Source organism: Neospora caninum, chromosome XI, assembly GCF_000208865.1.
Source record: "Neospora caninum Liverpool complete genome, chromosome XI".
NCBI lineage: Eukaryota > Apicomplexa > Conoidasida > Eucoccidiorida > Sarcocystidae > Neospora > Neospora caninum.
In genome coordinates this window covers 3,981,451-3,995,699 of record NC_018397.1, presented here as the reverse complement: position 1 = coordinate 3,995,699, position 14,249 = coordinate 3,981,451, and the positions used below count along the sequence as shown (strand labels likewise).

Below are 14,249 nucleotides of genomic sequence, written 5' to 3'. Positions count from 1 at the left end.
TTTGTAATCACCGCAGGCTACGCCTTCGCCTGCACTCGCAGGTGATTCAACCAGATGCAATGCTAGCACATTAAAATTCGTAACCCCCCGACCCTAAACACGTGACGCAATCGGCGTCGAAATCGTGCTCGCAGTCTCCCCGATAAGTTGAGTGAGTCTGACTAGAAACATGAAGACATCGACTGCGAACCACCACAGCGTCCTTTATTCAAGGGACGGATAGCAAACTAAAACTGGGACAGAGAGTGCATGACTTTGAAACGAAGCGGCACGAGTGGAAAGGAGCGAAAGGGCCAGGGCTATTGGAGACTGATGGAAGACTTTTTGAGCTGGCTACCCAAAGAATTCAACAATCAAGTAAGAAAGCCAGTCACGCCCACAGAAAAGAAGGCCCCGACTGATCTAACCCGTCTACACTAGTACGCGTCCTCTCTTCCGTGATAGATTGCTCTCGTTCTCGTTTCGAGTGAAACGCACAAAACCAGTTTCTCTCGTTTCTTGCGAATCCGCACAGCACTGACCGAGGTCTCGCGAAAGTGCCTGTGACAACCGCTTCTACCCGTTGAGGCATGCTGTCTCAAATATGCACGCGACACACCGATAGATGAAGCATGCCGAACATTCTGTGCTCTTTTCTTGACTGCTGTCGCTTTTTCTCCCTCCGTGGCAGAGGCTGTCTTCCGAAAAAGAAACCGCGGGACTAGTTCCCACCTATCGAAGGGCGCGCAGGTCACTCCACTGACTGAAGACCAATCATATGGTGACTCCAACGCACACCCACGTATCACTTCGATCTGAAAGTGAATTTGGAAAGGACTTCTATCCGTAGGCGCTAAAACAAACACGAATGACCATTATACTCAGCAACTAGTACCGCTTCAAGAAAGGGCGCCGAAGGCGCGTAGCGATAAACTTTATCGTACTCAAATTCCGGCGTGTGAGATGAGCGTCCAGATGCGTCTTGCGTGCATTCTGTATGGGGTTGTGTGTAAGCCATGAATATTCCGTGTACGGCTGCACAGTTCTAGCTTTGCACCCCAGCTACGTCTACACACTCAGCCTGATATCTCGCGGAAGCTCACGATTCTCGGTCAAGCCCCGTTGCTTTATAAGCCGTCACGCCCCGGCGAGTTTCTCCAGAAGTCACACTGTTACGATTGGACGAGAGTTGGTTGAATCGAGCGCAGTTGCTTCACTACAGAACGCAGACACCACGTGCACGGGTTTAACGGCGATCCGCTACCTCCACCCGTTCATGCGTATGTCATCTTAGATCATTCTCTGAACCAACTCGTTGATCATTTCCTCTCTGTTGCCCCAGTCTCCCTTGCGGGGCTCGTTGTAGCCGTGGCGCTTGCTCTTGAAGCCCTTGCGGGGAGAGCTGAGCTTAAACGGCCACAGGAAGTTGTTCGCCTGCTTGAAGTACGGACCGCACGTGTAGATTTCGTGGACGAGGTCCTCGACCCCATGAATGCCGTACTTTCCCAAATGCTCCGAGACGATGTCATTCGCCTGAAGGCGGATGCGCGAGTGGGCGCCGGGTTTGCCGACCTTGGCTGCAAACGCATGCAGAAAAACCGTTGCAAAGTTGCACCATCGCTTTTGCCGTTGCTGCCACGGAGTATAGCCAATCACAAGAAAGCGTACGCAATAGGTCTCCAACTCCCAATCCCTACACAACTCCACGCCTGCCTACCAGCGTTTTATACACATCTAGAACTTAGTACACACCTATACATATATATATCTATGTACAGGAGACTGCATACGGATGCGTAGACCCATATAGAAAAGCATCTTTTTTACTGTAGATTTGCGTACCGTAGCCACGCTTGTAGACGAGCTGGCGCACTGTTTTCAGGGTCGGGTAGCCGTAGGTGATGAAGGGCTGGACAGCCTTCAACATTTCAATGGTGGCCTTGTTGACCTTGATGAAGACCGCGTTGTGGAGCTGACGCAACCGAAAGAGGCGCAGAATCATCTTCGGCTTGGGAGCAAGCTTGTTGATACCCTTGATGCGGGTGGCCAGGATCACCTTGGCCTCGGGATCCTTGTAAAAGCCTCCTGGAAAGACGCAACAAAACAGCGACATGGGACGCCCCTGTGGACGAAGCTGTCACAAGACGAATCCAAGACCACATCGACTCTGAGGCATACACACATAGAAACCTACAGAGAAAGCCACGAGAACCGTGCAATTACGTAATTTTAGAGATCTGGATACAGGTTCAAAGCAATACAGATACGGAAAGCCAGAAGAACCAGACGGAAAAGAAGCACCTGAAGGGCGGCACACTCTCGGCCAATGGAGCATTCAACCTCCGCGCGCATATCCAGACAAAGCTCATTGACAGGCCCAGACGGAACGGTCACCAACGCGATGCAGTGCACAGCCGACGACGGACGGTGAGACAGCACACGCGAGAAAAAACGCTACCGGCAATAATTGAACACAAAGGCGTCGCGGATCAGTAAGCGATTGGAAATATAATTCGACAGCATTCCTCAGAACTCCGTCGATATGTGCTTGTCATCCTCACGCGAATCTAAACATGCTCACGACCTCAGATGCAAAGAGTTGTCCACATGTATACCATGTTCCACACACGTGCACGCTAATGCGTAAACATTCAGACGTTGATATCTATATGCTTGCAAAACAAGCGACAAGTGGAGGCAACGCAGGCGGATACCGCAGGTATGGTGTAGTATGAAGGCCACTACGTGGAAGCAATAGGAAGACGAACTCAGTTCAGACACACAAACTACTGCTACGTCTTATATTCGGTGAAGACGACCGTACAGTCCGCACGCAGAGCAGGGTAGACAATCGGTTGCCGACACGAAGCCGTAAGCATCTACAGAGACACTCCTTCATACAGAAGACACGGAAAACAGATATGTAAAATATGGCACACACGGGATCTCTCTAAGAAGATAAAATTTGGTTTCCTTAAAGGTCGGCGTATCAACGCTGAGCCGTCTACCACTAGTGCGACGTGCGACACAAATGAAGACACTTTCTACCTCGTGAAACATCACAAACAGCCATCATTCGCAGTGAGACACTTTTCGTGACAAAGTTCAGAACGCGTTTCAAGGAACTATCTTTTGTTTGGTGGAAATCTCACCCTTGGCCTTGGCCTCGCGTCTCAGCTTGATGAGGTTCTCTCTCTCCTTCCTGTACTCGCTCACATACTTGTACGTCCTCATCTTGAGCGCATGACGCTGTGCATGTACCTTCTGTAGAGGGAGAGCAGGGGAGTTGCAAACACACACAGAAGTGGATTGTTTTGTCCGCATTCGCGAGGATCTCTAGCGGCCGTCCGCCGGATCGTCTACCTCTTCCCTGCGCTTTCCATACACATGGGCTTCCCCGTTGGAGAGGCAGCACCACTGAATGCCGCAAGCGTGGGTAACAATAGCCACGCAGAGTGAGGACAGCGCTACGGAAATTGCCCCACTGCTCAGGAAACCGGGACTCGTATACAAACCGAAAACCTAGAGCCCCATATAAATGGATGTGTACGTGAGAAGATAACTATCTTCAAAGCCCATAGACCACCACCCGCTTGCTTCCTTGCACCCACCTTTGCGCGGGCTTCCTTCGCCTTCTTCATCTTGTCGAGGAGCTTCACGTCCCGGGCGATCTTTGTCTTGGTCCGCTCGGGGACGGGGACACCCTCCATGGGCCGCAGGAGCTTCACAGAGTACCGGTCCTAAAAAGGCAACACCCACCAGACACGGACACGCGAAACTAGCCAACTAGATATACATTCGAAGGGCACATGGCAGCATGTCTACGTCGCCCTAAGCAAAACCGTGTACAGTGGGTTCCGTCGCATCAACACACGCCAAACGCACCACTTCCGCCTCCTGCGGAGAGAAACCTCCGGCCAGAGAAACGAAAGGCGAATCAACAAATAACAAGATGTTTCAAATGAATACACTGCTGAACCAGGACAGGCCCCCTCAGATCGCAATCGCCCACCCTACGGCACAAACTCCCTCCCTCCTTCGCCGTGAAGCTCGGAGATTACTCTAAATTTAAAGGATATCCGACGCGAGCACACGCGATCTGGTCACTATGCACAGACCGAATACGTTCAATGCAGGCGCAAACCAACGAACGGAGAACACGTAACAGTACGGGAGACCCAGGGGTACAGACCCATCAACACACATCACCGATTCGAAACTGAGGTGTCGCAAAACCACAAAGAGAAACCCGTCGAAATCGTCTAGCGTGCATGGCTTCATCAACGACCTGCGCGCATATGCAGTTAGCACCTTGGGTAAGAGGCCCCGGGCAGCGCAGTGGGCACACTGGCATACACTGAACAAAGATAATTTTGGTTTGGGTTCAAAACTCTCAGCAACGAAACACTTTCATGGAAAAGTAATTCCGGTACTCCACACTCGCTGCAGATCCACATGCGTACGCAGCATGACCTGCCGCCTCCACTCAACAGCATCAAATACGCATCTCGATTCTGAGCACAAAACTGGGCTTCCGACGCGCACAAAATTCACCCAAGGAGCAAAGTCAGATACGTCCTTCTTTTCGACCTGACAATTAAGAAATACACCCCGAATAGGATGGTAATTCATTCACAGCATGCGCGGTCGTGAGGAACAACCCAGATACCGCCGCCGATGAGGTTATGCAACGGGGGAGCATCTCTCCAACGCAGTGCAATTTTTTGTCAGGCACGTGTTTTGAAAAAAAGACACAGATAGCGGGGAAATGTTGAACATTGGATCGACCGGGAACAGCTCAACACAAAGAAATCGACGACCGAGAGGCCCCATGAAACGACACTGTGGGGGGAGTGTACATACACCGCGGAGATTTCTCTCTGCGCACATGCCGACGGCGTGGCGCAGACTTCAGGCTTCCACGGCAACGATAACGAAAAAGTTTCGACATCTGTGAACGATGTCTCCCCTGTGTTAAGAAAACTCAGAATCCGCGATATTTCCTTCGTCCCTAAACGGGCCGATCGCGCGCGCACGCCTGGGCGAAGAACGTTAGCCCCTCCCGAAAACGAAACGGTGGATTTTCTCCGGGGAAAATGACTTACCGCCATTGTGTAGAAAGAAGGGAAACGGTTGCGGACTATCGGAACAGAAGCAAAAAGCGCAAAAAAAGAACAACAGGACAGACTGAACCCCAGGGATCCACTTGCTGGAGGCGTGGCATATTCGTAGCTCTATCACAGTAGGGGACACGCGTGGCCAACGCATGCATTGAAATCGAAATTCCTCCCCGCAAATGCGGGCGCACAGAGGGTCAGAGAGGGTAGAGGGTGAGAGAGGGACAGATACGGATAGGATTTTCGTTGTGGCGACAGCTTGAGCACACTAGCGAGAAAGGCAACCGCTGTCGTCGCTTTTCCGAGCCTCCAAAGCTTCAGAGGAGTTTCTTACTACCGAGATGCCCCGCAAGGCTGGTGTTGGTTTGCTAGACTCTCATCGGGGCGACGGCTCGAGAGAAACGAAGTTGTTCTGCTTCTTCCGTGGGCAGATATTCAACAAGATGTTCGCGGGTGCGCCCTAGCATTCAGTGCCCCATTTCACCGGGCCGTTCTTCTAACAGCTTCTTTTTGGAAAAAGGCAACGCGGCATAGATGTTCGAAAGTACAGCTTCGTAGTCGTTGTTCTGGTACCTCATTTTTTTGCGAAAAAACGAAAAAACTCACGAAGGGAAGACACGTTGCACACGCGTTGGGAACCGACACAGCGGCCGGGAACAAGCGTCATCACATTAACAGAGGAGCCAAATAGAAGGACCCATCCTTTCATGAAGGTTTGGTCGAACTATGGACCTTGGTCTGCATTTCTCAAGAATAGCTACCAGTTTTCACTCCTTCCTCCCCACACATTCAGACAAGGAAGCCCGCCCAAGATGTATTCTAGGATACACAGGGGGGGCTCCGCCTCATCCAGTTACATTTCTGTTAAGTCGAGATGGCGTTGTTCCTCATCTCTAAGAAACACGAACGGGTACCAAATCACTTGACAGACGCCCGTCTTCTTTTTTCCTGGACCTCGGCAGCTCTCTATTGTCTCTGGCGGTTAGCCATCCAAAACCGATCTACAAAACATACGCGGCTGAGAGCTCCACTCCTGGAGAGTTGCCCCGAAGATCCAAAGGGAAGCATGCAAAGTCTATTTAGTGTCCCACTGTTTTGGCTCTACTCAAGAAAGAAAAAGGAGACAACTCCAAGGGCTCTTTCACGGTGGCACAGCAAATGAAACTCCAGAGGATGAGGCAACGCCGGGCAGAGAACACGCCACACTTATCTACGCTGACAACACTTTGCAGCTCTTCTTTCAAGCGCGAAAACAATAGAACTCAGAGAACCTTTGACTTGCGGCGAAAAGCGGGCGGCCGCAAGAATTAAGCAAGCTTTCTGTTTTCATCGAAATGGAATCGGTGCCTCTGGGCTGCTCCCGGCTCAACTCCGCCGAATCAAAAAGCGGTCTCTGAATGTAGATGCCTGTTATCACTATGGTCATCCCCCCCCCCCCCCCCCCTCATATACACCGCTCCTATTTTACCTCAAGACAGGGTTCTTCCCTGCATGTATGCACGTATGAATGTATATACTTCGCGTACCGCTAATGTGTAGAGTTGCTTTCATGGTTTGGCAGCACTTCTTGATTCCGCGCACGACGAACTCAAAGCCACGCACAAGCGAGACATTGACGGTATTGCCACGAATTTCGATGCGCCCACGTGCCAGTCAAAGGGCGACGATAGACCGTTGCCGGTCTCCCGTGCAACCACGGAGTTCGTGCCTGTTTCTGTCTTGGTGGAGAACTACGAGGAATTCTTAGCACACCATGCGTTTAAAAACAAGAAGTTGCTTTGTGAAGAGCTCGTTGCCTCTCCTCTTCTTCCACTTTCTGCTCTCGTTTTCTCGGTCGGTATTTGTCCGTGTCGGTTCACCTGCCTTATACAGTTACCAGTTCTCCATGCAGAAGAGCTGCATTGTGCGCGACACTCTGCACTGCCGCTACCAACAGTCTTTGCGTCTTCGCAAATCTCACAGTGCGTCACTGCACTACCATTTCCACCGGACGGTGTCAGGAATTCTGCGCTTGCCGCACCCCGCAAACAAGACGCGTTTACGACCTGCGAGGCGAAAAGTCCAATGGCGTTTTAGCTGGCACCATTCAAATGTGCACAGACGTGCATGCTTCGACATACAGACTTATATATATGTGGATCCTTCCTTGGACTGTGCGGACTGGACCATGGAAGCTGCACGGTGAGGCTGGGTTTCATGTGCGTTGCGGTAGCGTCACAACAAAGTTACACCGGCCTGCCTACGGAGGCGTCGGTTGGTTGTTCGTGGCCCCGCTGGTCCACACGGATAGGCGGCAGGTGGAGGAACCGAATGCAGAAAACACAGTTTGCACATGCGCAGCGAATGCGCGGCGACCTCGAGGTCCATTCTGTCCAGGCTACACATCCGACATCCGGCTGCTTCATTCGACTTCCGGCCGCCTTTCCAAAATACGCCCGTCCCGTTCGCTATCGCACCTCGTTCTCTCAAGCAGCCTTCCCCCTCAACAACACAGTGTGGGAAATTGACAAGTTTCCAACCTCTTGTTTGCTTCGCAGAGTCCCTCTTTTCAGTGGCGCTGCTGTGCATGCACGTGACAGCGCTCGACTGGATTTATTTCTGGCGTCACTAAACGTCCGAGCCCTCGCCACAGAGCCTGGACAGCTATGCGTTCTTCGCTGTCTGGCGTCACGCGCAAAACTGGCTGCTCGAGTGTCTGGCTCTCTCTCGTCTACACTTTCTGCTTTCTCGGGAACCCGCGTCTGTCAACGAACGACGCCCATGCTCAGCTGGTCATGTCTGGGAAGCACTCCGCGACGGTCTTGTTGTGCTTGTTCGTTGCATGCTCGTTCAGCTGCGCCACGCTCTGCGTTTTCATAAACGGCTGCATGCAGATCTGAAGAAAAAAAGCAGAAACGGAGCGGAAGAGAGCTGAGCATCGCTTTTCGCAGAAAAGCATTGTCACGAGGGTGTGATCCCGGCAGCAGTGAAACACCGACTTCGATGCACGAGAAGACTAACGGAGCCCCTGATAAACAGAAAAAACGGAACCTAGACGCGCCGCTCGCGAGAACAGTCAACTCCAAAAGGAGACACAGCGACACAAAAAACTGAAGACATCTCGATCCTCCTCCCCAGGAAATCCCAACGAAAATGAGAAACACGTGACCATGTATACCAATCTAGTTGTGGATTTCGCCTTAGTCTATGTACATTTGCGTAACTGTGTACTTTGAAAGGGCGATAGGAAGGTGACGAACAGTGTGTTTTTCCCCTTTTTTTGGACTGGACGAAACTCTACCTCGGAGACTTTCCAGGTTCACGCTCTGGTTGATTCTACTGGTGTGGAAAACAACACAACTGCTGGGCTTTTAAGCCTCCTGAATACTCGCAAGCACACAAAGACCTCGACTCCCATCTGTCAACCGCTTTCTCGCAAAAAGAGAGAACGTACTTTGCACTTGATGGACATGGCTGCCTGGTTCGACTTCAACTGCGACTTCGGCTCTTTCGTCTTGGCCTCGTCTGCGCGAGCGCGCGCAGTGTTTTTCTTCTGCGAAAATCCAGGAAGAAAAGCGAAACACAGGCGACACCTCGCGCGTTTTTTTGGAGACGAGAGCGAAGAAACGTGCCTTCAGACGATCTTTCTTGGAAGCTGTTACACCTTCCGGAGAGGACTTGGAACCCCTTTTCGCCGAGCGTCGCTGTTCCTCAATCCCTTACACGCAACTACCAAACAAAAGATATTCAACCGTTCCCGCTTCAGTTCACACTGAGTTGCTGAAGAAAAAACCAAACGAAAAAAAGGACTGTTTTTTAACGCCTCCCTCTAAATCTGTGCGTTTCAATCTTTTCAACTGCGATTCATTTAACGCCGTACTGCAAAGCGTGGTGACTGCGTCAATCCTTCCACACATCTGCATCCACATGTGTCAAACAGTTGCATTCAAATGCAGATATCCCCTATATCTATCTATCTATCTATCTACCTATCTATATGCTTCCTATATATATATATATATATATATATATATATGCATGCGTAGATTTATCATGGTAAATGTGGAGACACGCACGGCGACGCGTCTTGTTGAGAGATTCCGTTCCAATGGAAGGATCATTCCTTTCTCGTTGGCAGAGACTCCGGACCATTTGTTCTCGGACTTACGCATGCATTGCTTCCCTTTCCCATCTTGACGAACTGCTGGTTTCCGTTAGCACAGACGTGTCCTCGCCCCTCGCGTACACCTGAGCGCGTAGCGAGGCGCATGCGTTTAACGACGCTTCAGCGATTGCAACAGAGGCCGAAGCCGAAGTGAGGCAGATCTGCGTAAAACAGACAGGCTGTCGTTCGGCGACACCAGTGCCGCAGCGGACGGTGGATAGGTTACCACGCGAAGGCGCGCAATTTGCACATAACAGGCCTCGACCACACGCGACCGAGTTGGTCTTCTCCGAGGGGCTCCGCGTTCAGCGAAACAGCGACAAGGCGGGAGACGAAAGCGTCGTTCTTTCGGAGCACAGCGAGCGGCAGTCGCGGAAAACGCAAAGACGTTCTGGAGAAGATGACCAATCCGCGGAGAGTGACAAGTGGAGAAGGAGAAGGAGCTGAGGAACGCGCGAGGGCGGCGAACGGGAAGAACGGGAGGAAAGCGAAGTTTTGCCACTGCGTGGACGAGCGGGAATACCGAGGCGGCTGTCAAAGGCAATGAAAACCTGCGTCACTCTGTTCACATCCCGGCGGCTCTCGTCGCTTCACGACCTGAACTCCACCACACGACAATGAAGACCGTTTCTTCTTCCCAATGATCGCCGCTCCGAGCCGTTTCTCGTTCTGTTGCTGCGAGAGAGGAGAGAAGACTGCGAGCAAACCTGGAAATCGGCGATTTCACCACATCGGCGTATACTCGACCACAACTCCGCGACGTCACTGTGCATGCACAGTGGGGTCGCCAACTTTTTTCTCTGCTCTCCCAGCAACAGCCGTTGTGGAGGAGCGGAGAGAGGCTCGAAAAAGCGGGATGAAAAGGAGGAAAAGGACGAGACAGGAAAGCGGTGAGTGTGCAGGGAGACGCTGAAGAGGAACTAGGCTTTTTTAAAGCGAAGAGCGGATGAGTTCAGCAGAAGTTGCCGTTGGAGGAAGAAGAAAAGATGCTGCGTGCATGTGCGACACGGGGGAGGCGTTTGCGCGGCTAACACTGCGAAACAGTTCGCCGTTTCTGTGGGCGGGAGATGTGAGGCGACTCTTTCGCGAGAAAAGTGAAGACGAAAGACAAAGGAAACGAGAGAGATCTGAGAGGAGAGAGGCGACGCGTGTGAAGAAGCACGGATTTCTGTTCCACTGTCTTGTTTCCTTTTCTTCTCGCAATTACAAGTGGAGGTGTGGAACGAATATTCCTGTCTTTTCAAAATAGCTCACATGTCCTGACCACCCTTCACTTTCTTTTTGTCTGAAAGAAAAGGAACTTGGTGTTGGACTTGGTTGCTCTTTCTTTTCGCAGCATTTCCAAGTGAAGTTACGCTTCTGGATCACCAGCAGTCGTTTTCCGGCCGCCTACTCGGAACGAAAAAAGAACTGTCTCTCCCACCTCTTCGGGTCTACCTCGTCTTTTGTTGTTCACTTCTTTGCTTCCCTTTTCCTCGCGACGCAGGTGCTGACAGGCACTACAGCTGCGAGTTCCACGAGCCGTCGTTCCATCGCGATTCCTCCTTTTTCCCCGTGAAAAACGGTCGACCGGTCCTTCATCCGACGGAACGCCCTCGATTCCTTCCACTTGAAACGCCCGTGCCGTTTTCCCTTCCCTTGTCTGTTCTGTGCGCAAAGGTTCCGATTTCACCTGTCTCTCTCAAAAGGCGTGTGCAGCGGAAGCTGTCCTCCCGAGACTCCGCCCTTCCTCTTTCGTCTCGTGTTTGCCCTCGACCCCATTTTCGTCTTTGCGCCTGACACGGAACCCCAAGTGTCCTTCGCTTTCCCTGTTCAATCCGGGTCTTTCTCGCCCCTCCGCGTTTCCACGTCTTTCTCTTGCAACAATGCCGGGCGTTATGGGCAAGGCTGGTCCCGCGGCGGACTTGCGCCGCTTCATGGAGAAGCGCCTCGACGGTAAGGACATTTCGAAGTCGAAAAAGCGCACACTCGGGACGCAAGTCCCTCGCAGCAACTGCCGTCTTCTTTTCCGCTTCTGGTTCTTCTCGGACTCTCGGGGGCCCTCTGCTCCTCTCTCTTCTCTCGTAAAACCCCGAGTGTCCCCGGTGGTGGAGAAACCGTGAGTCTCTACGCTGTTCTCTGGGTCATCTGTCTTTTCCTTCCTCATTCGCTTCGTTTCGCCAGGCTGCCGAGTCTCTCTATTTCTCTTTCCTGGGTATTTCTTCGGCTTCGATACCCGCTCCAGCAGGATGTGCGGCCGGCCCTTTGCATGCGTCCTTTGCGGCTCGTCCTCCATAAAAACAAAAGCCCTCTCTGCACCTTTTTGGATACCCTCCAACACTCTGTCTGCGCCGTTGCGAATCCGCGTTTCCTGTTCCTCTCTGTCTCTTTTTCGGTGTCACCCGCGCAGTTTGCGTGCAGCCCGCTGCGTTGCAAACATGTGTGAACTGCGGCATGGCGTGCGGCATTCCTGCGCGTTCCCTCCCCGGCGTTTTCGAAGCTGTTTCTGTTTTCATTTCTCGCCTGCTCGATCTCTCGCCCTGTAAACAAGTCAGGGATCTGTCCTGTCTCCTTGCTCTGCTGTCTCCTTCGCAGTCCACTTGAGCGGCGGGCGCCGCGTCGTCGGCGTGCTGCGAGGCTACGACACCTTCATGAACATCGTGCTAGAGAACACCGTCGAGGTGAAGGGGAACCCCGCAAACCCCGCCAACAGCGGAGGCACCGAAACGAACGAAATCGGCTTCGTCGTCGTTCGCGGAAACTCGATCCTGTACTGGGAGTGTCTTGACAAAGTCCGGACGTGGTGAGTGCCGAACAGCAGAGAGAGGAGACAGAGCTGCAGAGAGAGGACAGAGATACAATAGCCAGAAGAGATCGATTCTTTACACGGGATTTGTTGACGGAGGGTTCGAGGGTGACGTATGTCTGGGACTGTTTTAGAGCGAAGAGGCGGAAACACGAGAGGCGGGAGACGAAAAGATGGAAAGAGAAGAGGAAAAAGCTCGGGGTGGGGGGTGGGGGGGGGGGGGGGAAAGGGCGAGAGCAAACCTGTCCCAGATTCTATTTTTCACCGGCGATTCCTTTTTTCTGTCTGCAGAGTGGACAAGGATTTTTTCAAGTTTCTTCAATCGGCTTCAGACGAATGTTCGATCTTGGCACTGAAAGCCGTCTCGGCACACTGGAAAGGAAACACGAGCGACCACGTCCTCTTCGCAAAAGAGGAGACTGTGCGGATAGCTCGGGGAACTCACGTGTATGTACACCCCCCCGGGCACCGCCACAGTGGGTGCGGACGCTTGGCGGGACTCCGAGTAGTCTTTATCCCATTTGAGTGCTTTCGGTTTCTCTTTCCCTTGCTTTATTTGCAAGCGAAAAGCGATTTCCGCTCTGCTTCTTGTGTGAATGTGCATGGGAGAGGAACGCCCTCCTGTGTTTTCCCGGAGTGTATAGAAGCTCGTTCTGTCTTGTTTTCTCTCGCGTGGCTCTTGGGCACACGTCCCTGTAGGTTTACCCCTCGCTCTCCGCCGTTGTCGTTTTCACTCGCCAGCATGGTCAATTTCAGCTGGTCAACAGTGATAAAAACGGCAAAAATTAAGCACCCACCTCTCGTTTCCTTGTCGGCGGTTAACTGAGTACATAGTAGGTCTCGGAGCCTACCAACAAGCCAAGTCTGCTCACTGCTGCACGCGCGACAGGAGCTATACGTCTGAAACAACTGCACAACTATAAAATTGAAAAGACCTATAGAGGCTCGTGTGTGCCCCCGCGGAAGCACACACGTGGTAAGGAAGGATGATATAGCTGGGATGACACATGTTGGTATGTTTGCCCATCTAAAAGTACCTGTGCACCCAGCGCACAGGCAACAGACCACAGCAGAAAGCCACAGAGCCACTGAGGTGCCGCATGAAGTGAAAAAACCTGTAAAACGCACATCAGTGTAGAGCAACCGTCTCGAAGCCAAGACGGCAACGGGGCGGGGGGTGGAGTCAAGGGTCGAAGCTCGACTGCTGGAGATCCAACACACACCGTCAAAGCATGGCGACAGAAACCGGGTACATACAGGAGCACACATCTCCCTTGCACTGCTCTCAGGCGACTGCTGCCTTAAGAAACACGACTCAGGAAGAGGCAAAGAAGGCTGCGGTAGGGGTCTGGCTGCACCGTCAGCCAGTTGGAAGGGAAACAGGTTTCTTTCGCGATTCATCAGCGGGCCAACGCAACCGCATTCTGGTGAACAATCCACCAGTGCTCAGCCATGGAGGGATCGGGAAGAACGACTCCTTGCACATGTCAGATACACGTGATTGACGCGTCAGGACCAGCAGCGTTCCTCCAGACATTTCTACTGCAAAACGTACGATTTCCAGGCTTTTTGGTTCAAGAGGGGGATTGTGCCCGGCATTTGAAAAGTTCTGTGAAGGCAAACGCCGGTGGATTCGATAGGATCAAGCATCGTTGAACGCCATCCTGCTGCCTTGGACGACGCGCACTGCAATTCCAGGTTCGAATAGAGAGACGTGGAGCAACAGGAGGAAATGCCTCGCATGACAAAGCGCGTGGACTGTCCACCAGCCATAGAAGCAGCCAAAGGTGAGAACGGGGCCCTCCCAGAAAGGACGTTCGTGAGGAAATCCTCGGCGCCCTCGAGATGTTTTGATTCAATTTAGGACCGCGCATACGCCGCAGCGCGGTGGACGCACCTCACTCTGCGGGTGTCGACTCAGTCTGAATACAGAAGCGTCGTAAAAGGACTCTGGGGAGGCTCCCAGACCCGGAAAGAACTCTTCAGAAAACAAATAAGAAACGTGACAGCAAGAAAGACTAGAGAGTGCAGAGCAAGTGAATTGTGATGTCGTTTGGCTGCCGCCAACCGTGATCAAAATTCCGCCACGAGCCAACCGCATCGAGATTTGGAACCGGCGTCGCCTGCGTTACAAGTTGACTCGGAAGATCTCGCCTGCGATACGGAGAGACCCAGGAGGAAAGAAAACCCCCAACTGTGCTTTAGAAGCGGAGACATCTCTTTT

The 14,249-nt window shown here is 52.3% G+C and overlaps 3 protein-coding genes across 3 annotated transcripts; 1 reads left to right on the top strand and 2 right to left on the bottom strand.

The window, feature by feature from the left end:
• Positions 1–1,269: 1,269 nt before the first annotated feature.
• On the bottom strand, positions 1,270–5,090 carry NCLIV_057700 (hypothetical protein; the record flags this gene model as incomplete). Its single annotated transcript, XM_003885326.1, has 5 exons — positions 1,270–1,556; positions 1,822–2,064; positions 3,132–3,243; positions 3,591–3,689; positions 5,085–5,090. The coding sequence occupies 5 exons, from the start codon at positions 5,088–5,090 to the stop codon at positions 1,270–1,272; spliced, it is 747 nt and encodes a 248-aa protein (XP_003885375.1).
• Positions 5,091–7,860: 2,770 nt separating this feature from the next.
• On the bottom strand, positions 7,861–9,267 carry NCLIV_057690 (conserved hypothetical protein; the record flags this gene model as incomplete). The annotated part of the gene is made up of 3 exons (XM_003885325.1): positions 7,861–7,971; positions 8,530–8,628; positions 9,244–9,267. 3 exons carry the CDS (start codon positions 9,265–9,267, stop codon positions 7,861–7,863), a joined length of 234 nt encoding a protein of 77 aa, XP_003885374.1.
• A 1,838-nt stretch (positions 9,268–11,105) lies between these two features.
• NCLIV_057680 (hypothetical protein) lies at positions 11,106–12,550 on the top strand (the record flags this gene model as incomplete). The annotated part of the gene is made up of 3 exons (XM_003885324.1): positions 11,106–11,175; positions 11,815–12,022; positions 12,319–12,550. 3 exons carry the CDS (start codon positions 11,106–11,108, stop codon positions 12,548–12,550), a joined length of 510 nt encoding a protein of 169 aa, XP_003885373.1.
• Positions 12,551–14,249: the final 1,699 nt, after the last annotated feature.